The sequence below is a fragment of the Neopelma chrysocephalum genome, unplaced genomic scaffold (genome assembly GCF_003984885.1).
Source record: "Neopelma chrysocephalum unplaced genomic scaffold, ASM398488v2 Primary Assembly neopelma1_43, whole genome shotgun sequence".
Lineage (NCBI taxonomy): Eukaryota > Metazoa > Chordata > Aves > Passeriformes > Pipridae > Neopelma > Neopelma chrysocephalum.
Genome location: NW_020897702.1, coordinates 18574573 through 18599355, shown reverse-complemented (window position 1 = coordinate 18599355; position 24783 = coordinate 18574573). Strand labels below are relative to the sequence as shown.

General features: G+C 37.9%; 1 protein-coding gene across 18 annotated transcripts in view; it reads left to right on the top strand.

The window, feature by feature from the left end:
- DLG2 (discs large MAGUK scaffold protein 2) overlaps positions 1–24783 on the top strand; it is a 1039246-nt gene that overhangs the window by 806179 nt on the left and 208284 nt on the right. For 17 of the 18 annotated variants that reach the window (XM_027677513.1, XM_027677512.1, XM_027677530.1 and 14 more), the window contains one exon: positions 4805–4961. In XM_027677513.1, coding sequence (XP_027533314.1) covers positions 4805–4961 — 157 coding nt within the window. Of the gene's footprint in view, positions 1–4804; positions 4962–10854; positions 10860–11826; positions 11831–24783 lie in introns of those variants that run through there. The other variant, XM_027677529.1, reaches the window with a different exon arrangement.

The following is a 24783-nucleotide window of genomic DNA, read 5'->3' as shown; positions in this document are numbered from 1 at the left end:
TCTGCAGATTTGGGATACCTCATTGATTGCATATAACTGAAGTCTCTAGGATCTGATATTTGAAAACACCCAGTGTGCTTCATATTCCTGTAGATGTTTCAAAAAGCACAAAATCGTGTCAGCACTCCAATTTTGTAAATGGTGCAAAAGAAACACAAAGACAGAGCGGTGCCAGTGTGAGATGAATACTAAAACTGACTCTTTTCTTTAACGTAGAAAGCAGCACAAAATAAGCAAATTAAACATGGGTTTTCTTTCATTTAATTATTATAAGAATTACTTGTTTTTAGAAAGCTCTTCATTTATCAGTCCAGTTTTAATCTCTTAAATTAAATCTATAATTACTATGCATTCACATCTATAGAAGAATGATAGGGAAACTCACATTTTTTGTCTTGTCATTTTCTGTTTGTTAAAAGTACACTGATCAAACCAAATATTCAGTACAAATGTAGTAAATAAAAAGTACTTGCTGTTTTCAAGATAATGAACAAATTAAACAAACATGAACAAAAAAAAAACCTTTTAAGAAGGAAAATACTGCACTTCAATTTATTTTCGGTAATTGCATTTTTATGACAAAAGAAATTTTCTTAAGTGTCGACATTTTACCTACTCTGGTTTGTTACTACTTATCAATTTCAAATAATAATTTAGTAATCCTTTGCTCTTACATCAGGCCTGCAGTTCATAATGTGCTTTACAGAATCTGATCTGTTGCATTCCCTGAAGCAAATAACCAAGTCCATCCAAATTGATTCTACCATTGATTTCTCAGCCTGTAAATTTGTGTAGATTGCTGCACTTTATTTCCTCTTTTGCTCGTAGCTCTATTAATGTGAATCTTCCTTTCTTCTTTCCCTACCTTTTTAATTCCTTCCCTCTTCTCTTTTACAGATGCACTGTCTCCCTTTATCCTGCTCTCTCTTTTCTTTGCTCTTTTCTTTCTTTTTTTGCTTTTTTTTTTCCCTTCCCTTCTGCTGCCTTCTGTCAGTCCAGGAATGTTTTCATCTCATACTCCTTTCAAATTTCTACTTGATTTCCCCTGCCACTCTTCTCTGTTTGTATTTGGTAAAAAGCTGCAGGAGGGTATAAAACATGCACACATGGAATTAAAGTGCTAGTACACTTTGTTAGCACCTAGAAGCTTACCTTCAGCCCTATTTATCTCAGAAGAAATTGAAAATGGGATAAGTAGTTAAAGCTGGAGGCAGAAACATGCAATTCAGAAATGCTGGATGTCCAACTCTTCCTTTTTCCATGGTAGCTACAGAGTGCCATCTATTGTCTCCAAATAAAACATTTTCATGGAATCACAGAATATCCTGAGTTGCAAGGGACCAAGAAGGATCATTGAAGTATAACTCCTGGCCCTGCACAGGACAACCCTGCGGATCAAACCATGTGCCTGAAAGTGTTGTCCAAACACTTCTTGAACTTTGGCAGACCTGGTGCTGTGAGCACTTCCCTGGAGAGCCTGTTCCAGTGCTCAACCACCCTCATTTTAAAATAAGTTGCCCTGAAATTACCTTGGCCTTAGCTGCTGTTTTCTGCAGATAACTATACATTCTTACTGAGTGCATTTACTGCAAGAAAACTTCATTCAAATTTGTTACTTTTCTGCACTTCTTACTCTCCCATCCCGATGTCATCTTTAAGTGTTTGATTCCTTACCCTCTTTACAGCATTTATCTGCATTTTGTCTCATGTGTGTTAAAACTACATTAATAAAGATTTTTAATAAAGGCAGAGGAGATTTTCTTGATGTTGCTTCCCACATATTCAAGAAAAATTGGAGCACCTGTTCTTAAATATCCTTAAACATCATATTTAGAGTTGACTGTAAACTTTTATACTGGGCAATAAAATTTGTAACATCTTATCTTCAGCTTTACCAAAGCTAGCCTTTACAGTGAGTGTTGCTAAAGCATTGGCAGATAACTAATTTCTGCATTACTCAAACCACCTCCTGGACAGTGGCTGGCATGGTAGTTTGTTTGCTTAAGAAATGTTTTTCCTAATTTAACTTCATAAGTTTTATATCAATTTGTGTACTTTTTTTATCATCATAAGTATTTTTTTTATTTTCATGCTAAGTACACTATGCAAGTGGGAAAAATTACATATTTTAAAAAACATATATTATATTAAGATTAATTGTCATATACCTTGTACTTCCTATAGTTTTTGTAGGAAGTAGTCATGGCTAAAGGTTATTCTTGTAATGATGAAAACAACACTTGTGTGTTCTTGAGTTCACCTTTCAGATCCTGTAGGATACTCAGATATGAAAGAAATATAAAGAAATGTTATGGATGGTCAGCCTCTATACAGCCAAATTTGAGTCATGGCCAAAATGACCTGATTAGGTAAAAGAGCAGGAGCTGAAACTCATTGCGTTCTAATCACAGCTTCTGACATTTCCCTGTTATTGTCTGAACTTCCTCTGAACATAATCATCCAAGAGCAGAATGTGAATTTTGCTGTCAAAAGGCCAAAATTATAAAGCAGCACTGGCAGCATTTTAGGCATAAATCTGCTGACTTGATCAGAGACAAGGATTAATAATTGGGCCAACATTTTGTTGAGCTGCACAGCTTACTATTCGGTAGATACCCAGTTGTATTGACCTAGTTTTGCCCATAGCGCTGGCTTTCAACTATTTGATCCAGGCTGCCTGTCATATGTGAAAATACTCAGTTTCATTTGGAACAAGATCTCTTCTGATTTCTCACCAGCAGAGCATGCAAATAGATTGGTTTGACTTTGCTGCCTCTTTTTCCTCCATATTCAGGTAAATAATAAATGGCAGTAGCTCAGCTCTTGCAAAGTATTTCTGATGTGTAGGACACAAAGATGACAAGTGTTACCGTATCATTTTGGACATGAGGAAATTGAAGCTGGAAGAACAAATGACTTGCCAAGATCACTCAGCAGCACATGGGCTAAGCAGGGAAGAGAAATCATGCCTTCAGCTTACTGTCCCAGTTCTGCTCCAACCCCCAGGCCACACTTCTAATTAAAAACCTGTTTAGACTTCCTAGATCTGGATTACATTATGTCTACTCTGCACATATTTAAGAAGGTGTTAAAGGAGTTGCTACAAGGCAAATCAACAGCCATGATCCAAAAGAAAAGGAACTCTGACTTTATTTTCTGATTGTTAAAAATGCTTCAAGAATACACAAACTCAAGACAATATATCTTTTTCTCACAGCTGTATTTTTAAAAGGTTGTTTTCTGACTTCACACTGTTAAAAAAGTTAAGAGATGAAGGGCCATACAGGGTAGGACTAATACTTTGCTTTAGCTTTTTCTTTCAAAAATGTTAAGCTTCAGATTAACGTTTTGGAAAGTTGAGATGTTATTTCAAGATCATGATCAAGTTGGAGATTCAATTTGGACATTAGCACTGGGCAAAGATGAAAAAATGCCTACTGATTTCTGAAGTATCATATTAAGATAAAGTCTCCATGTCAAGATAAAGTCTACATATGTACAGCCATAAGACTTTATTTGCATGAAATAAAGCATCCCTTGATTAATCTCTTCTCTCCATTTTTTTTCTTTTCTTTAAAAATAAAATGGAAATGAAAAAGTCATTTGTGTGATGTAGAACTGCCATATAGTATGAAGGAAATATGGAATCTTTTATACAAGAAGCATTCTGGAAAATGTTGCTGTATATGGTGTGTATTTGTGTTGCTGGTAACTTTTATTTGTAAAAATAGAGAATGAGTAGAATACCCTGTTTCTCTGGGAGGAGTCACAGACACGTATGTGTTTGGGAGTACTTGCAGGGCTGGGCTTAAAATTTACACATGCTAGTATAACAGCATTTACACTTTTTCTAAAAATTAAATTGTTAGAGAGATTTGAAACAGGGTAAGTACCAATAAATGTAGCAGGTATGTGTATATAGGGTTGTGCGTGCTTGTGTTTCCAAGGGAGAGCCAGATCTGAGGTCTCATATGTAAAGACTGGAAATAGGAATAATATTTGGGACCGTTTCTCAAAGATGATTGCTTAGGAAGTTATCTTTTTCTGGACATAAGTTTTCCCATCAGTAAAATGCATGTTATGTTTACATCCTTTGGGGCATATTTTCAATTTACAGAAGAAAAGTGCTGTATGAGATGTACCTGTTATTATTTATTGATTTCTATCATAATTAATAACTTTTTAAATGAGTACAGCAATAGAGGTATCCCTTGGGCTGGTTCAATGATAAAGCTGAAGTGTGACTTTACAATTGCAAGCTCCTGAGAATGTCAAAAAAGTTTTTAATGAGATTCTGCTGTATTAGCTTGATCATATAAATGTTATTTGCTCCAAATCTGTCAGGATCAAACACAACTGCCATTGCTTTGCCTAGAATTTTAAGTTTTTTCTTTGTTCATTTGTTTCAAAAGCAAAACTAGAACTTAAAATAAGAAGGTACCATAAATATTGATTCTCATTCTATATATAGTATTCCTATAAATTAGATTATTAAATATATTCAGTGTTTTGTTTTTTCTTTTAATAAATCTGTCACTTAATATAGTGAAGATGAGTCCAATGGGCTGAAATTAACAGAGATGTTTGGATTCAACCACGAGGAAAAAAAATAAAATAATGCTGGTTGATTCCTACCTCATCTGTTCACCACTTAGGAGATTTTTGTTATTTGTTAAATGGTTTCTTTAGGCAATAACAGGCAACTGTGTCTTAAGCAAAATATGTTATGCTTAAGATGCTGTGAAAAATGCATACACAATAAGAGGTTTAAATGGATAAACATTATCATTTTGTTTCTAAACAGAGAGCCTCGAAAAATCATCCTGCACAAGGGCTCCACAGGACTTGGTTTCAACATTGTGGGAGGTGAAGACGGGGAAGGCATTTTCGTGTCTTTCATCCTAGCAGGTGGGCCTGCAGATCTCAGTGGAGAACTGCAGCGAGGAGATCAAATTTTATCTGTAAGTATTTCTGTTGGGCTTTCCTGACCAACTTCTTCATCTTGTTTTTTGCCTATACTGCAAGGGACACACAGAGACGTCTTTTTCGTTTCCATGTTTTGAAATTCGAGCTGCAAAAAATTTATTCCTGAATATTTTGGGTTTCTTTTTTTTGTTTGTTTGGTTGGTTTGCTTTGGTTTTTATAGCATTTTTCAATGGTGTTACTTGAACTTAACTCAGAATGAGACTTTTCACTGCTTAATGCTATCTACAGTATGGTGACTCTGCAGAGAGAACCTAAGCACAGTGCAGACCTAAACATCTCCCAGTTTGGCCCACCATCCAGTTCCATTTTTCCAAAAACACACTACTGAGTTCAAAGATATTTCTCAATTTCAGATTTTCTTGGAGGAGAGCAAGCAGTACAATGAAATCATCTGTACTGGGGCTGCCATCTAGTGTGCACTAAACTGCTTAACAGGCAGCTCAATACAAGAAGGAGATTAATTAGGTTATGTTAATTATCTCTGTGCCTCTAATGAATTTGATGATCCCTCTGAAATTCTTTTTCAAATTTTAGTGGATAAAAGGCTTTGTAGCTTGAGGTTATATTTTGCATACTTAGTCTCAAAAACATCTTTTTAATTTTTCTTTCATGTATATATTGATACCACACTTTTAAAAACCAGAACATTTATGTTTTAGGCTCTGTCAAGTAATTGAACATATGACTGAAACAATATGAATGTAAAGGATTTTGAATTACAATGAAAGCCTTGAAAATGTAGTTAGATATCCATTCACATTATGCTGCCTTACAGAAAAATAAATAAACTATCCCAAATTCCTACACTTGTGACTGTTTCATGCAAAGCACATCAACAGCCTTAACGCTGAAACATGGGAATTATTTATGCCACGAGTGATGGACCCACTAGGCTGCAGTGTCACACTGCCTCCCAGTGTTGTGTTTTCTATCCCTGTGAATCCTGCATATTTGGCTGCACTTTGGTTGTAGTTAAGAGTGGATATGGTTATGCAGCACTTTCCTGATCACTGTTTAAATTCATAAGAAAGCTGAGTATGGTTTTCCTATATTGCTAAGGAGTGACTTGGCCTATTCTATGAAAAGTGAATTTACCTTCCACCTGTCAAAGTTTTGGTGTAAAAAGATGACTGGAGCTGTTTTGCAATACAAAGAAAATCTGGTAAGTTATCACTAAAGAGATGCAGTAACATGACCTAATGATCATAATAGCGTTTTATCTAGACCTGTTCCTTAGAATTGCTGTAAGAAAAAATGATAAATGGCAAGTAAAAGATGTTTAGGCACCTGTGTGAGTTGACATAGGCTGGAACAATCACAAAACCACGGCTGAAATGCAAAGACTACATTTATTTCATTACCTCACTAACTGGAGGATTCCGAAGCAACACTCAGGTAGAGGCACATAAGTGGGAATACAGGCACTGTTAGGCTCCGTCCATTGTTGCGGACAGTGGTCCTGCTGTTTGCACCAATTTATCAAGGACCTGCACACTTGTAGTTTACAATCATGCTGTGATCTCCCTTGTGCTTTTTTATGATCTCTGAGCTTTAATCTTCTCTGTCCCTAAACAGGGAGCTCAAGCATGTCCATGAGACTGTGTCCAAGTCTCTCAAAACACTCACGTTATCTCTACACAGAAATTCTACTTCTCAAAACAGAGGATAAATGGCAGCAGGCATAATATAAGAGGTTTCCCACACTGTTATTCCCAGGCCTTAGCATTCCTAACTGCAAAGTTACTTGAACCAATCTACCATCCTCCTCGCCATTCTTTCGCTTTTAATTCTGTCCTCCCAATGGTGCCTTAAAGAGTTCTTCAAGTAGAAAGTTTGTAGGGAACTGCAAGAAGACCAAAATAGACTCTTATATAAAAGTTATCAATATGAAGAGATAAGGAAGTCAAAGGCCTGTGCCAAGAAGAGCACACACAAGAAACCCAAGGAATAAAAATAGAAATTTCTTTAGGACAAATATGCACTTTATTTTTCTTTGGTTAGATGCAGCAAAATAGGGCTGACTGACAGAACACTATGAGATCAAAGCCTTTTATAGTACATTGTATTTGGAAATCCAGAAGTTCAAATTTAAAAGTCCATTTTCCTTTATTTTTAAGCAAGATATATTTAACACTGTAGAATACAGCAGAAGTTGAAATTTTAAACTCTGATTTTTTTGTCTGTCTCGTAGTGATGTTTTCCATAAATTCTAATAATGTTACCAGTGTTGCATCATCATTTACTTGTCATGCAAGACTTGTTTATTTGTTCATTAAGCAGAGAGGGATGGAAATTATTACAAATTAGACTGCATACATATCCCCAGGCACTCACCCAGTCAGGCCCCTGTTACTTATTTAGTCACAAATAACTATTATGGATCCATTTTTCCATATTCAACCAAAACCCATTTCATCCACAGGCTCCATTTAGAGCTCATTAATCTTATACCATTGTCTAGTGAAGGGTCCCAGACACCTTAATTTCATAAGGGCTGCACAGAAAAGGTCTGTTTCTCTCTGTTTGTTCCTTCTTGTGTCATCCCTCAGAAACATTTATTTCCCTACAGAAATAGTTTTCCCATTAGTTTCTCAAAGCATGACAAGTCTGATTTACAAGAACAAATAGTACCCTTAAAGCTGCTATTTCTAATTAACTGAAGCTTGGTTAAATTTCTTACAGATAGGAAGCGTAGTAAGTGATTTAAACTTCAGAGATCCGGATTTAATTTCTCTTAAGATTGGTATTGCAGAATTACAGTGAAACCACAGGAGTTGTCTTGTGATATTTTATATGCTGTTAAAACCTGCTGTGATCTGCTTTCTGGCCAACCCCTCTAACATTTATTTTCTTTCAGAGTGCTACTTCCTTCATTGCTTTTGTTGTCCCTGCCCATTGCAAGGTAGTTGGACTGTATGACCTTTAAAGCACCCTTCTAACCCAAACTGTTCTATGATTCTATTTAATCCTCTAATTTAGCCAGTGTCTTTCTGTGTGACCTTAGGCAAGGCACTTCATTTTTCTAAGCCTCAGTTTCCCAGCTGAACAATGAGGATCACAGCACTTTCCTAATTCATGCCTGTGCTGCAATTATGGCAAAGTGTTGACTGGTTGAGAGCTGTGTATGCTCACCTCTGGGAGCATATGTTTAAAAATACCTAAAATAGACTGCAAGTACGAATGAGACCCAGCAAAGCTCTGCCTTTATATGCACGGCCTTTGAGTGTCACGCTGGATATATACATAGTCCCACAGTATACATAGCCCACAAGGCTTGGACAAATCCCATAACTTCTGCCTCTCCTTTTGCCTGACCACTGGGATGGGGTCCAAGCCTACAGCCCACCAGGGGCACTGGAAAGGTGGTGTCACAGCCTTGGCCCCCTGGACGAGTGAAACTTGAATTTATTTTTCCCAGATGCCACCAGGTGGCAGCCCACGATCAGTAATGATAGCGGTCTGCCTTTGACTAAAACCTTAGGAAAAGCGGCAACAACTGAGGATTTTTTCCGTTTTCAGTTATTTGATTGGAAATGTTTAAAACTTATCTCAGAAAGCAGGCTGGTATTCTCGATGCTTCTGTGCAAAAAGACAAAATTAATCCTATCTGAACCTTGAAGGTCAATTGAAGAATAATGGAAAATGCTGTGTCAAAGAGTAAAACATTTCAAATAGCACAAAAATTAATTATAAAGTTACATTCATGAGAAGACAGTTTTTCCCCCTGAAATGTAAGATGTTTTAAATGCTGGTTTTGTCTTGCTATAATTCATTATGCTCTTTTGAATTGCCACCAAGCTAAACATTTTTCTTCTAATTTCTGAATGTCTTCAAAATGTAGTAATACATGCATCATCAGCGTACTTTCATAACAGAATATATCACTTCTTGTAGTATTTTCCTCTATTAAGTATATTTTAACTATTATCAAGTGGCATTTTAAATTCTAATTGACATCAATGCTTGATTTACTACATGTTGTGTACACACAGATTAAATTTCATCTCAGATACTTTTAATCCAAAATTCAGAATATCAGTGGAAGAATTTATTTCAATTTAGAGCAGTGGAAATGAGGTGCCAGTATGTTAAATGATTTGTGTAAAATCATTTTAGAAGTCTGAGCCAAATCTAGACTTAGAGGTTGCTTGAACTCGGATCTAACCCCAAGTTCTCCGTTAGGAAAATGCAGTCTTCAATAAAAATAAAATGTCATGTTCCCTGATGCCATTCTTGCAGTTTTAAGTTCCAATGCTAAGGAGTAGATTGCCTATTAAAACAGCAGTGGGAATCCAGTGTTGGTTAGTTAAAGTCACCTGCATGAGAACAAATTATTTCCATGAGCAATATGCATAAAACAGCCATAACTGTGCATACACTCCGAGAGAAAGCAGTACAAATGTTATAATTTTAGGAAAGAGGCACATAGTGAATACATTGCAATTTTTAGGGGAAATTCCTGAGAAGGCAGGAGAAGCAATATGGTCCTTCTCAAAGAAAAATTGTCACATCAATTTTGCCCCACAATCTCAAATCAAAATCATGATAAAACATAACTCCTTCTTTTAGGTGTCTTAACTCAAATCTTTCAAAGCACTTTCCAGTGCCAAGTGAGCAACTTTGTCAAAAGATACAGGACCTGAAGCTCAGAAAATTAGTTTACATATGCGAATTCAGCAGCAAAATTCAGATTTACAATTTCACACAAATAATTAGTGCATATTGCTCCTCAGATTCCTATGCCAAAATTACTTTTCAAACAGTTTTATAATTTTCCATAAGGCTGCATCAAGGTGAAATTGTATATAAATGAGAGAATTGAGGTGAATTAATAGCCATGAGCAGTTAACAGCAAGTATTAGCACTTGAATTTTAACTTCTGAAATTACTGAATTTTAACTTCTGAAATTACTGAATTTTAGGTCTTTGGACAAGATCAAACCTCAGACTAAGATACTTAAATTTAGACATCTACATGTTTGCTGAATGTCTGGTTGCCACTAAAGTCAGTGGAAGCTAGAGAACAGTTCAGCTGGCCAACTGTGAGCTGTGTAGAGCAAGCTGAATTGCTCTGGAAGCTTTGTTATCTGTGTTGACTTTAAGCTTATATACCACATGAATTCATATCTATATTTAGGTGTCTTAAACTGAATCTCTTATTTCATGTGTGTATGCCCTTTTAACATATATTTGCTTTTTCATCTAACATTGTGCTTGCTTAATCACAAATAAAAGTAAAATAAAATTGAGGATCATAAAAGCAGTATCAGTTTTATTTCATTCTCCTGTAGAAATGCTTTATGCCTTGTGGTTCACAATGGCTGGATGCAGCGTGACTTGTGGCCTGAAAGTAGAATCAAGAGAAAAAGTAGCCTACTTGCTCTGGAACAAGATGACTGTTCCCAATCAATGCATCCACAGTTTATCTTAAGGGAGTAAAACAAGTTTCCTGATTGTTAATTGCTCAACAGCAACAGGAAAGAGTAGAAAAAGAACAGGCTGTACTGCAAAGAGACTCTCTTAATACTTCAATTTCCCCTCTCATTTAACCTTAAATAGATGAATGAACAGATGAAACCAAGCCATTCTGTGTGATGTTCCTGTTGATCAAATGTAGTATCAGGATGCATTTATATATGGGGAAAGACACTATATTTTTTTTCTTTGCAACTTTCTGAGAATGAAACAACTATGGATTGGGAAAGGGCTAGAGGAGATACTCTGTGGAGTTTTCTGTCACTGGTACATGACATATTATATGCTTAGTTTGCAACACCAGTAGTTGAGCATCTTACTTCAGTATTGTCTCTGATCTTTTATACGAGGTTCTCCCTTGTAGAGGGAAGATGTTCTCTTGTTTTGATCAGATTTTGTTTGCGTCTGTGCATCGTCCTGCTGTCATTTTTTGTGACGTTTGCTATCCCTTATGAACAGTTTAAACACTTCTTTCTACTTAGTTCCTCCCACACAACTCCTACCCACCTTCTCACTCACACCTGTAGCAAAAATACAATATGCATTTGAAAAAACAGAACATTCTTCAATTTCTACTCCAAAATGTGTCTGTAGGGGGCAAGATAGAGTGTAAGGGCTCTGTGCTTGCTTATAGCGAATATTTATGCTTTATATTTGCTGCAGTTATATTTGATCTTCAGATTGATTTCCCTTGCTTTGATGCAGAGGAGCTTTCAGCTTCCTAATTTAAAATGTTTTTTTGCTCATGGTAAAAACAGTAAAACTACTTAGGGCAAAGAGTCCATTTTGTTACCTAGTTACAAAACTAAGAAAAATAGCAAATACCATTTGGTTTTCCTTCTCAGATTTTCTTTTTTTCCAAAATGCAGATGGCTTGGAAAATGTTTTGAAACATCTCTATAGGACCTGGAATCTTTTCTCCATGGAGCATCAGTTTGACACCCTTATGTAATGGTATTAGGATTGTAACATATACTCCCTTTGCAATATTATTTGCAGAGGCACTGACTATATCATTAGGATGCTTAGTTCCCTGTGGTGATGTGAGTGCTGTATGACTCTGTCCTTTGGCGTAGGACAGGCTGTCAGGTCCTGTGGCCTTTAGCTGTAATTGCCTATAAAGACTCGGGTAACGTTTTTAGTCAATACGTTTACTATGTTAACTAGCTTTGTAGTAATGTATAGAACACTGTATGGTATATATTGAGAATATTAGTATATAATCAGTGCAGTGATTTAAAGGGGGAGACTAATGCCTGGACTCTAATTTTAAAGAGATAGAATTTGTTTGAAAATTAAGCAAGAATTTGTTGCTAAACATATCTAAAGGATCAATACTGAATGGTAGTTGATAACTATGATAGATCTGTAAAAAGAAAATCTCTAGAGAGAAAATTAGCTGAGAGTACAGGTGTTGTCATGTGTTAATGGGATGACACCAACTAGAAGGACAGCTAGATTAAGCTCCTTAGAAGCACGTAGTGGATTAATCTAAATTCAGACTTTGCTCATGCTGGGAAGCACAGAGCCCTTTAGGCCCCCTCTGTAGCTAATGGAAAGATGTAGCCACTTCTGAGTACAACTTACCTTGCCCTAAAGTAGACATTTTACATGGGTCAGATGACCATTTTGCAGTAAAAATTTATATTTCTTTTCACTGGTTATAGAGAATTTGGCATGATTCCCTTTATTGAAATAGATCCTGTCCAAACTGACCAAACATTCATGAATCTTTCTGGTGGAGAATATGGAAAAAGAAGTGTAGGTCAGATAATTTCAAATTTTATTCTGACCAGTAAGGAAGAATAGCCTAAAAATGGGAGAATGAAATAATGAAACACAACTTGCCTTTGAGTGACAATATAATGTAGTGGCAAAGTTTATGATTTTGTGCTGAAAGGAAATGAGGAAGTAAGATGAACTTCAAAAGCAGTTTGCTCTGCATTCACAGTGATGAAACTCAAGTAATCAAAAAGTGAAAAAGTAATTGAAAAACTTAAAGCTGATTTAATCACTGTGGCTATAACAACCCAGGTCCTAAAAATGTATGTTAAGTAAAATTTGGGGAAAATTTAGTAGGGCAAGACGTAAAGTGGATTGTAACTTTCAGGAATTAGAAAAGGTAGCAAGAAAATGTTTGATGAAAACAGAAAAACAAGCAATAAATTAGTTTTGCAAAGAGTTGGAAGAAAGACTGTTTAAAAGTGTGACCATGAAAGTTCAAACCTTCAATGCATTTTTTTGTTTGTTTTGTCATTAAAAAAAGACAGATCCACTATCATCCAATTAGGGCAGTTATGAGGAACCGGGGAAAAGTCTTTAGAGTGGACTAAGGCAAACCGAAATTAAAACTTAAACAAATTAGCTTTTGAAAACAGTCCTTGTATACTTATGGAATGCAGACCATTCATAATTTTATTCAAGAACTGAAGGAATATTTGGGAGTATAGAGAAGCTTGCCCAATTTTCCAGGAAAACCTCCAGGAGAAATAATCAATCTATTTGCAAATACTTAGAAAACAGAAGGAGAAGTAATAATCTCAATGAATTTTGCAAGAATAAATTGTAAAATATAATTTTCCTTCTGAAAGAACAGCAGCTACGGGGCTGGAGAACAAGCCATAAATGTCATTTTACTACAAACTTTCTGCCCCTGTAAGCTGCCTATCAACATTTTCGTACAAATCCCCCAAAACCACAGGGAAAACTAGAGAAAAGCAAAGATGTTGTAATGGCAGGATCTCATGGGAAGATCTAGGACACACCAGCTGGTTAATACAAGTTCAGACATTGCTGACAACATTGGGAATTCTCGGATTTAAGGATGTTAGAAATGGTAATAGGTGTCTCAGAAACCTCAACCTATTTATGTTTATATGGGATCATCTGGGTGCACAGTGCTCTCTGCCTTTAGAGATAAACTTAGTTTCACCTCTTAAAATGCATGCAGACATATGTTCAGTACATGATGAACCAAAAACATTTCACAAAACTGAATCACTTATGAAACTTCCCTGTACAAGAGGAGATATTTAGAGGTACAGAAGGCCACTGGACACCCAATGAAGAGAAGCTGGGTGCAAACACAAATTTATGCTTTTGAAAACGCTTTCTTATATTTAAAGAAATGGGTCTTAAAAAAAAAACCAAAGTCTCTTTTCTCTCGAAGCCTTGGAGTTTAGAACTCATGTCAGGAAAGCCCTAGCATCCTACTTGACAATAAAAATTTATTTTAATGAACTATGTCCATGTTAACACTATCATCTGGAAATACTCACCCTTGGAAAAGAGACCTGTTAACAAACTGTTTTTCAATGTTATTGGTAAACATACACGATCTGATGGCTGGAAGTGGAACTTAGACATATTCAGCCCTCAGATATGATGCACTTATTTTGTAATCAGGGCAACTGATTTGCATTGCCATAGAAGCTCATAGACTTGCCACTTTATAACTTCAAAAATAGAAGCTTAATGGAGCTTCTAGGGAAAAAAAATTACCACTGCATGTTCTAGAATTCTGTATACATTGGTGAGTAGAGCTTCCTTTTGTCTCATTAATCTAGAAATTTGTCTTCCAGATGGATTTTTCTCTCCCTACCACCCTCACCCCTATTTTTCTGAAATCTATAACATAAATTACAATTGCCTTGATTCAGTAACTGGTTCCTAAATTAACGATCAGAAGTTAATAAATTATAAATTATAATAATCAGAAAATAAATTATACTAGCAGTTCTCATAAATAGGATATGTCTTTTTTGCCCAAAAATGCTAGCTATCAGACCTGTCAGTTCTGTGTCATGCAAAGGTAGTAAATTGGCCTAGACTAAGGGGATGCATATTTTTGCTGTGATGAAATCATCAGTTGTCTCTAAAACATTCATTTTACAATTGCCTCAGTGAGTGGAAATAATCTGATGCCAGACTGCTTGCTCTTCAGCTCCTTATAGTTTAAGGAGGAATTTACACTGAGTTTAAACATTCCGACTTGGCAAATTTTGGTTTAACACTGTCAAACAGAATTATGTCACATCTGATACACTGAAGACTTGGAATGAGTTTTACACCCCTCAGTGTCACCTTACTGCTAGCCTCAAAACAAAAAATTGAAAGCCAAACTGCTACTGCTGGACAAAGTGGCTACAATCTCTGAGCTTTATTCATTCAGAGATTTGCTCCAGGCTGGACCTTTGCCTTGTACTCAAATAAACTAGACTCCAGGAATCATTCTGCTCTACTGCCCAGTCAGTTTTGGGTGAGTGATTAAAAAAATTATCAAATGATATGAGCTGCAAAGCAATAGAAATTGACCATCCATTAAATAGGATATTGGAGGAATATCTGCAATAATCTGTTGGAGGAGAATTTCGAGATCCTTTGGAAAAAAATATGATAGATATGCCCTGTATCTGAACAAGCAAACCACCAGAACAATAATAAAAGCAAAATCACTTAAAGAATATGAAAGCTATTTCCTTTCCACTGTTTATAAAAAGCATGGTTTATTTGAGAGCGTAGAGCATTGTCTATTCAAAGTATCTGTGTCGTATAGTCCTTATCTACAGAGCCACTAATAAATTATGAATGTTGTGATTCAAGGAGTTTTAATATAAAATGTGAGCTCTGAACACTTACTTCACCTAGAGCCGAAGATTCCAGTAAGTCACAGGGTCACAGAATCACAGAATATGCTGAGTTGAAAGGGACTCACAAGGATCATGCAGTCCAACTCCTGGCCCTGCACAGAACCCTCCCCAAGAGTCACACCATGTGCCTGAGAGTATCATTCAAATGCTTCTTGAACTCTGTCAGGCTTGGTGCTGTGATCACTTCCCTGGGGAGTTCCACCCATTTCCTAATATGCAACCTAAACCTCCCTTAACACAACTTCAGGCCATTCCCTTGGGTCCTGTCACTGGTCACCACAGAGAAGAGATCAGTGTCTGGCCCTCCTCCTCCTCTCACAAAGAAGGTGTAGACTGGGATGAGGTCTCCCCTCAGTCTCCTCTTCTCCAGGCTGAACAGACCAAGTGATCTCAATTCCTCCTCATATGGTTTCCCCTCAAGGCCCTTCACCATCGTTGTTGCCTTCCTTTGGATGCTCTCTAATAGGTTAATATCTTTCTTATATTGTAGTGCCCAAAACTGCACACAATGTTCAAGGTGAGGTCTCACCAGTGCAGAGCAGAGCAGGACAATCCCCTCTGTTGACCAGCTGGTGACGCTTTGGCTGATGCCCCCCAGGACATGGTTGGCCCTCCTGGCTGCCAGGGCACTGCTGACTCATATTCAACTTGCTCTTGACCAGGACCCCAAGTCCCTTTCTGTGGCACTGCTTTCCAGCATCTCATTCCCCAGTCTGTACATACATCCTGGGTTGCCCCGTCCCAGGTGTAGATTCCGGCAGTCAACAGCTTCTTCCAGTTTTGTATCATCTGCAAACTTGCTCAGTATCCCTTCCAGTTCTGTGTCCAAGTCATTTTTGAAGCTGTTGAAGAGCACTGGGTCTAAGACGGAGTCCTGTGGAACCCCACTAGTGACAGATCACTGTTATCCCATTCACTATTACCCTCTGTGCTCAATCCATGAGCCAATTCCTTGATGTGTTTATCTAGCTGTGTGTTGGACATTTTGTCCAGGAGGATCCTGTGAGAGACAGTATCAAAAGCTTTACTGAAATCCAAAAAGATTACATCAACTGACTTCCCTTGCTCAACTAGGTGGGTTACCTTGTCATAAAAGGAAACCACGTTTGATAAGCAGGACTTTCCTGTCATGAAGGAGGCTCTGATCATTGAGTGCGTTGTCTTTCAGGTGTTTTTCAATACTTCCCAGAATAATCTTCTCCATGACTTTACTAGACACTGAAATGAGACTGACAGGCCTGTAGTGTCCAAAGTCATCCTTCTTGCCCTTCTTGAAAACTGGTACAACATTTGTCAGCTTCCAGTCAGCTGGCACCTCTCCAGATTCCCAAGACTGCTCAAGAATAATTGAGAGTGGTTTTGTGATGACATCAGCCAGCTCTTTGATGAGTCTGGGATGAATCCCATCAGGCCCTATAGATTTGTAAGGATCCAGCTGGAGCAGCAGATCCTGCACGGTTTCAGGGTTGACTGGCAGGTGATCATTCTCACAGTCATTGTTCTCCAGCTCAGGGCACAGATATCCCCTGGTCTGTCATCTGTGTTGAAGACAGAGGCAAAGAAAGTGTAAAACACCTCTGCCTTGTCTATGTCCCTATTTGCGAGGTGACCATCCTCGACCTGTAATAGGCCAATGACATTTCTATACTGCCTATTGCCATTAATGTATTTGAAAAACCTCTTTTTATTGTCCCCCACATTTCTTACCAGCTGCAACTCCAGCTTCCGACATTTGGGAACTACCTGCTCCTGTGCCCTTAGGAGGTGATTGAAAAGTCACCTCCACTGATGGACCCCAGCACCTGCAAAAACATTTTTCCAGGGGTCTTTACTTACTAATTCCTTGAGCAGCCTGAAGTCTGCTCTCCTCATGTCCAGAGTTGAGGTTTTGCTGGCACTTTTCCTCTTGTCAACAGAGATTTTAAACTTGATGACTCCTTGGTCTCTGTCGCCAAGATGGCCACCAATCTCCACTTCTGTCATGAGATCCACTCTGTTGACAAGCAGCAGATCAAGGAGGGCATCTTTCCAAGTCAGCTCCCTTAGGACCTGTTCCATAAAGTTGTCATCCAGGTCTTTTAGGAATCTTCTGGCTCAGGTTGTACCAGTTGTGTGATGCTCCCAAATTTCTGGCAAGTTGAAGTCCCTCATAAGGGCAAGGGCACTTGACTTAGAAGTGTCCCTTAGTTCCCCAAAGAATAATTTGTCGGTGTCATTATCCTGGCTGGGAGGTCTGTGGCAGACTCCCATGATGACATCTGCATTATTCGTTTGCCCCTTGATTCTTACCCAGAGACTCTCAACTGTACCATTGCCAACTGTGAGCTCCACACATTCTAACCCTTCTATTACACACAGTGTCACCCCTCTGTCTCTTGTGCCCTACCCATCCCTCCTGAAGAGCCTGTAACTGTACAACAGGGCACTCCAGTCACAGGTCTCATCCCACCAGGTTTCCCTTTTGGCAGTGATGTCAAGTCTCTGGGACTGAGCCAAAGCTCCAAGCTCCTCTTGGTTGTTCTGCGTGCTTCGTGCATTAGTGTAGAAACATTTCAGGTGTAGTACATTGTAGCCAACACCTAGTGAGGCAGTGACGTATCCCATGAGTTCTTATTTTCTCAAGTTTTAGCACACCATCCCATCGCTCACCCCTAGTGAGCCTGATTTTGTCCTTTTCCACCTTCCAATCTAGTTTAAAGCTGTCAACAAGCCCCGCTAGCACCTGTGCTAGAACTCTTTTTCCCCTCTGAGATAGGTGCATCCTGTCAGGTGTCAGTAGACCACATGTTGAGTAGATCATCCCATTGTCAAAATCCCAACATTTTTTGGATTACACCAACCTCAGAGCCACGCATTGACCTGATGGATCTGCCTATTCAATATTATTCCTTGGTACCAAAAGGATCGAGGAAATCACTGCCTGTGCTCCTGATGCCTCTATGAATCGTCCCAGGGCCCTGAAGTCTCTTTTGATTGCCCTCAGACTTCTCTTTGTTATTTCGTCACTGACAGTTTGAACAACAAATAATGGATAGTAATCAGAAGACCTTACTACGCCGGAGAGTTTTCCATTAACGTCCCTTATATGAGCCCCTGGGACACAGCAGGCTTCCCTGTGAGTTATGTCCAGTCCACATACAGGGCTCTCAGTTCCCCTTACAAAGGAGTCTCCCAGTTCACAGAGGAGGTCTTGATGTGGGCTACAGGTGGTGTTGTTTTAGGAGGCTCCACTACCCCAGAAGGACCTTAGCCCACCTGACTAGTTGTCTTGCCTTCTAGTTCCAGAGCCTCATACCTGGCGTAGAAGGTGCCACTCCTACTTATCCAATTCTGAGGAGGAGGAACCGGTCTCCCAGTATGCGCAGTGACCAGCATCCAGCCTTCATCTTTAACAGACCCTTGACTAACGGTCCTTTGACTAATTACCCAGCAGGGTTCTGAGTCCACCTGCTTCTCCACTACAAGAGTCTTGAGACTGTAGCATCTCCAAAAATAATCGATCTCTCTCTTGCTCGTTTGCTTGAATGCTATGTAGCCTCTTCACTTTTTCCCACAGCTCCTTCACCTGGTGACACATCTCTCAGTCTACTTTCAACCATATTCATTGTCTCATGGCCCCTGGGTTGAATTCAGTATAGATTTGGCATGGCACAAGCCGTGGCCATCTCACCTCTCACAGGCCACAATGCCATATTCTCTGGATGTGGAAATATGTAAAAACCTATCAAGCGGAGATCAAGGCAGGGATTTCAGTTTTTGAATTCACCACTAACTCAGTGTTCAGACTCAGACAAACCACCAATGTCCTTCTGTCTCTAAGCAACCTCTGAAATTGTTTTACCTTTTTATTTCAGTTCCCGAGTACCCATTGTTTATTGACTTCAACTAAAATTAAGTTCTTATCATCTCTGACGTATAAGGAACTTGTTAAAATGGAAACGTTTATCTCATTTCAGAGGCAGGAGAATTTCAATCATTACTTTTGCTTATACCATCCTTTGAAATTCAAATGTGAAACAAGAATCCTGCAGTATTATGAGCAAAACTTAGCAATGCTGGTTTAGCCATATCCATACACTGGAAGGAAAAATACCTTTTAGAGCTGTGTGAAACCAAGGTATATGAAATAAATGCTACTAATAGGGGACTGTCCAAATTACTCCAGATGAGAACAGGAGACAAGGAAATGCAAATGCTGAAAACAGGATTAGGGGGGAAGAGGAATATTTCAGAAAGGCAGGAAAGCAAATGGAAGTAACAGTCATGTAAAATAAAAGCTGTAGGAGAGAGGAGGGACAGTTAGGTATTTTATCAATTCAGAGGGGGAAGAGAGCAGGAACTGCAAAGGAGATGGAATATATGAAGGCTTGAAAAAATGACACTGTCATGAGATACATGAAATTAGGTGGTGACAGAAATATAAGGTTGTTTGAGTGACCATGCAGGAGAAGGGAAGATAAAAAAGCAGCAATTAGATTTTAATTTAAGAGCTAATCATGACCTCTCCATTTTAACAATAATGAATATTCTTACTTACTAAGTATTTTTTTTGATGGATGAGTGTTTCATATAAGAAACTAATGAAAAATAATATTTATATTTATTTTAAAATTAGTTAATAAATATTGGTCTTGGTTATTAGTGAGTACACTACTCCTGTAGGTATTTTTCATTGGTAATACCAGTTGGCTTTATATGCAAAAAGTACATGTGCCTCTGTCTAGACTTTACCATTTAGTAATGTGACAAAATGCCATTGATCACCTTGTAGTTGCTGGATCACATCCACTTCAAGTTGGTAATTGAACAAACTCATAGCTATTTAGTGACCCAAATGAAATAAGTTTCATGTACGTTCAGGCCCCAGTGAGTCTGTGTGTCCTCTTCAAAAGCTGTCATTTATTTCTTAAATTAGTTTTATTTATTAAAGGTAGTTTTAAGAAATTCTGATGGAACTGAGGCAAAATGTCTCTTAAGCTGTCACTGCAGTGAACTCTTCAGGGAAATTATTTCAGTCTCAAAGTTTGTTAATCTGGCATAATTCACAAAAGCTACAATTACATGGAAGCAGATCTTGTATCAGAAGAATTTCTGTACAGTTTCTGTAAGTCTTTGCCTATGGTTAAGGGCTTAATAAGTACCATTTGGAATGATTTGTGGTCTGATGAGTTGTAAAACTTGTTGGTTCCTACTGTAAATGGGAGTGTGTGCAAGACACCTCTTCAATAACATAATATTTTCTTTCTGCTTCAAAAGTACTTTGATACCTCTTTATTTTGGTTTAGCTGCCTTCTTAAAGTTCCTGACAGTAAAAGGCATGATGTAGCTCGTACCCCCACAGTGGTTCTTGTTTTCCACAGAGAGAAGAGTTTGCCTCTAGAATATCCAGCTCATCAGAGCATAAAGACCAGCTTACTAGAGGCAAAAATCATAACTCTAAGGTAGCTAGACAAGGAAAATTGAAAAGGTCACTGAAATTGCTGGCCCATGAAAAGAGAGAATAAGGATACTGGGTATGGAGAAGAGCAGATAAGACACGATACCATGGATGCTATATTTTCAGTGGAGTTGAGAATGAGAAAACTGCTGTGCTTCTGTGTGCTGAACAGTTCTAATAGTTCTAACTAACCAGAAGAAAGTGCAGGCAGAGAACAGATCAGGATAAGTGAGAAAAGTGAGAGAAGAGCAATAAAGCAAGCCCGAAAATTTAACAGAAGCTAAACTGGAGAGTGAAGACTCTAGTCCCCTGTGCATTTCCCCTTTCTTTCTATTTCTAAACACTTTCTTCAGCAGTAAGGCTCTCCCATATTGGCATTTCCCCCTGCTGGGTGTCACCCCCGCAGATATGTCCTGGAGTGTCCGTGGCATGGAACCTGCCCTACTTCCACAGCTCTTCCAGCAGCACCAGGCAGCGCCTTGGCCTCAGGCTGGATGTGTGGCCATCGTTTTGCACAAAGCTGGTTTGTCTTGGCTGAAGAGGATCGTTGCTCAAGGGCTGTACTTTGACGACATCCCTTGGTTTCATAGAATTATTGTACTTTTTGGTGGACTGTATCAGTTGCCAAGAGTTGTGTGGGCCATTGTGTAGAATGATTATGCCACCTGCTTGTGAGGAAGGTCTTCCTCACACGTGTCCAGGGGAGATCATCCCTAATGTCCGTTTTTCCAGTGTTCCCTGTCTTGCTGGAAGACACCTAAGGGTTGATACTCTGTATTCCATTTCCAATGACCAAGCAGGACTGCTGGAGAACATGGCTCAGCTTTCCTCTCATCTCTTATTAATGTGCTTGAGAATACTTAAGTTGATGGGCAAAGTTAAGGCAGATAAGTGCCTTCTTCTCTTAATGCAAACAGTGGGAATTCTGGTGGTAAAGTTGTCTTTATTCAGACTTCTATTTGCTTTTTCAACTGCCAAAACCTCTTATTTTATGAGTTCAATAAATAAAAGAATTTAGACACAACTTGAAAACTCTGGTCTATAGTTTGTTCCAGGGTAAAAAAATACCTTTTCTTCACCATTTAATTTACTGTATAAAAGCATCATCCTATGTCAGTGACAACTGAAAGAATAAATGAAAAGAAATCCTTTATGTTTCCTCCCCAGGGAAGGGAGGTGTTTTTCCTTCCTTTTCCAACTCAACAAGACATTCCAAATGTTCATTTAATCACTGTACAACAACAAAATAAGGTGGATTAAATACAGAAGTTGCTAAATAAACCAAACTATTTTACCACCCTCTATTTGACCTACATACAAATCATGCTCACATTCCAGTGGAAGACAGCCAGACTGTAGCAAGTCCGTTTAGGATACAACTAATCTGTGCTAGTATAGGCTACTCAAATATTTTAAAGGAAATGTAACTCTTCCAATTTTAGAAAAGTTTGATCTATGCAAAAGTAAATCTTTCATTTCAACTGTGATTCAGTATAACTGAAGTAGGTCATGCTTTATTTTGGGTCAATGAATGCAAAGGCAATTAGTGTAATTACTGTGAACTATAATTGCATCTTTTTCTCCATCTTAGTTTAGTTTTGACTGTATTTTTCAACTACAGTCTTCTATTGCGGCTCTTCTCTTTGTTTGTAAGCTTTGGAACTCCTTTTTGCCACAGCATGCAGAAGAGACAGACATCTGTATAAGCTGCAGGCTCTTCTTATTTCCATTATGTCAAATTCATTTTGAAGTTAAGCATCAGAAATTGTGCAGTCAAGTTCATTCTGGGCCAGGACATCAGGGCTGTGCACTCAAGCTCAGAACAGCTACTTTGCTTATTGTATAATCCTTCTTAAGGGAAGTGAGCCCATTTATAATAGGAAAAAAAAAAACAGAAAAAAAAACACAAAAAAACCCCCCAAACAAACAACCAAACAAAAAAACCCCCAACAAACAAACAACAACAACCCCCCCCACACCTTTAATATATATTAAACTCTTCTGTCCACACTTGCAACTTTTTCTGTGGGGGTTTTTTTACGCCCTTTTTTTGATTATTCATAATATAAATTATCTTAAATTAATTGAAAGCAGTAATTGAAATCAGATTTAACAATTTGCAGTGAAATCATGGCTAGGCTTCGCAAACGAAGATTTGGGACATAATATCAGGGAAAAATGTCACTGCACACATTATTATAGGACACTATATTAAGACATTGTTTTGGAGGAAGAGGTAAGACAGAGTATTATTTGCTTTATTCTTTGAGAATTCTTGTTCATTTTGGTCCAATGGTTAAAATTTTATTAAAACAAATAAATTAATGGTGTCTTTCATCAAGATTTAATGTTGCTACATGAATATGCTTTTAAATATTGGGAAAAGATACCCAGAAATCAAGTTAGCATCCACTCTTCTTGTTCTTTACAAAGTCAGAGTAGGTAATAAGTAATTTCTAAATTTAACATCTATTATTCTACAGTGAGAATCTGTCACTGTTGGTGAGCAAAATAACATGCAAACAGACTTCTACATACCTATTTGGCAATGGTTATTTGATTTTTCTCTTCAGCTCTGCATCTTCAAGAGAGAAAGATCACTGTTTTGATAACCTAATGTAGTCAGGTCATTTATCTGTTCGACATAATCTGGTTTGTCTAGCTTGGCTATCATCTAGATAAAACTTGCAAAAGATAGAATTTATGTGTTATTTTTCTCTCTGACATTTCTTTTCTTGCTTTTTTGATTTCAGCCACTCAGATCTGTAAGTCCTCCTCAAATGTCCATCCCCAACTACGTCCCAACAGAAAAGTGAAATTAATTTCAGAGAAATTCATTCACTACGATGTGTTGTGTTTGCACCTTAGGCAATCATTTCGTCTAGAACAAAGGTGCAAAGGGCAGAAAGTAGCCAGCTGCTATTTCAGGGGCTTCTTGTTTTTCTGTGGAAAAGTGAAAAATGTTTGTGTAACAACTTTGGTGAAATTCCTGTCCTATATTTATGGTCTTGATGCATTATTAGGATTTTACTTATTAGCTCACATATACATAGAACTATTGTTTCTCAGAGGAGAAGGAAAATAAGCATGTGATTTCCTTATTCTTTCATGCATTGTCACCTTTTGTCTATAGAGAGGTTATTGGGATATATTATTGATTTTTAAAGCTTCTGTACTATTAACACAACTCTTACAGACCATGGTGTTTCCCTATATTGCTTAAGAAAGGTTTGTGTTCTGAAAACTACAGTCTTCAAGCTTAAGCCTAAACAAAATTAATCTTTTTTTTTCTTAGAACTTTCTAATGCTGACTGGGTAACATCATCTATATACATCTCCCAAACCCAGGGGCTCAGGAACTCAGGAGTGTTCTTTAAGCTTTTCTTCTTCTTTCTTGGGACTCTCTCAAACTCAAGTTATGAATGGGAAAAGCACATAGATAAAAACTAAGCTCTCTATTAAAGGAAAGGTTCCATGGCTTCAAAATTGTCTTCTTCAGAGACACAGAATCAAGGCTGATGTTTTCTTTATGGCATGATATAGACACTGTGCTTCCTAAATTTAAGGATTCTGTTCAGACTTCCACAAAACTGTGAATATAGTGCTGAGTTACTGAGTAATTGTAGTGCTGGTACATCTGTGCCCAATGCAATGCAGTATCAAGTGTCATAGCACCATCACTGAGTGAAAGTAGGGCACAGCACCTCTTTTTCTAGAGCAGTAGCCTAAACTATTATGCCATCTAAGGAGTCTTTCTGCTGTGCCTTTTGCAACTGGACATGCCTATCTCGTATTGGCCTTTTTAGCCACCAACGTGCTTGCAACAAACGTGGGTAGAGCCCTTCCCAAATCTTTGTTTGTGAAGCCTAGCCATGATACGAAAGCCTAAACTACGTTCCTTTCAGGAAGCTGGTATTCTCTACAGAGGTTGCAAACTAAATTCTAATTGACATAATCTTCCTCTTTAGGTATTTTCACTGTTGTACATAAAAATAGATTTTATGACTACAAAAGCTCTGATTGTCTTCTTTGTTCTTTTAGAATTCACTTAATTATTGCCCTCTAAGGGGCTACATTCCTTGACTGAATTTCAGTGAGTTTTCCCCAGGGGTTTAGGTACACAACTTTGATGAAAGCTTTTGAACGTTTGGCTCAGGTTTTTTTTAAAGTTTCCTCCAGCTATTAAAGCAGCCATTACTTTCAAACATGGAGATGGGACAACTGAGGACTCTTGT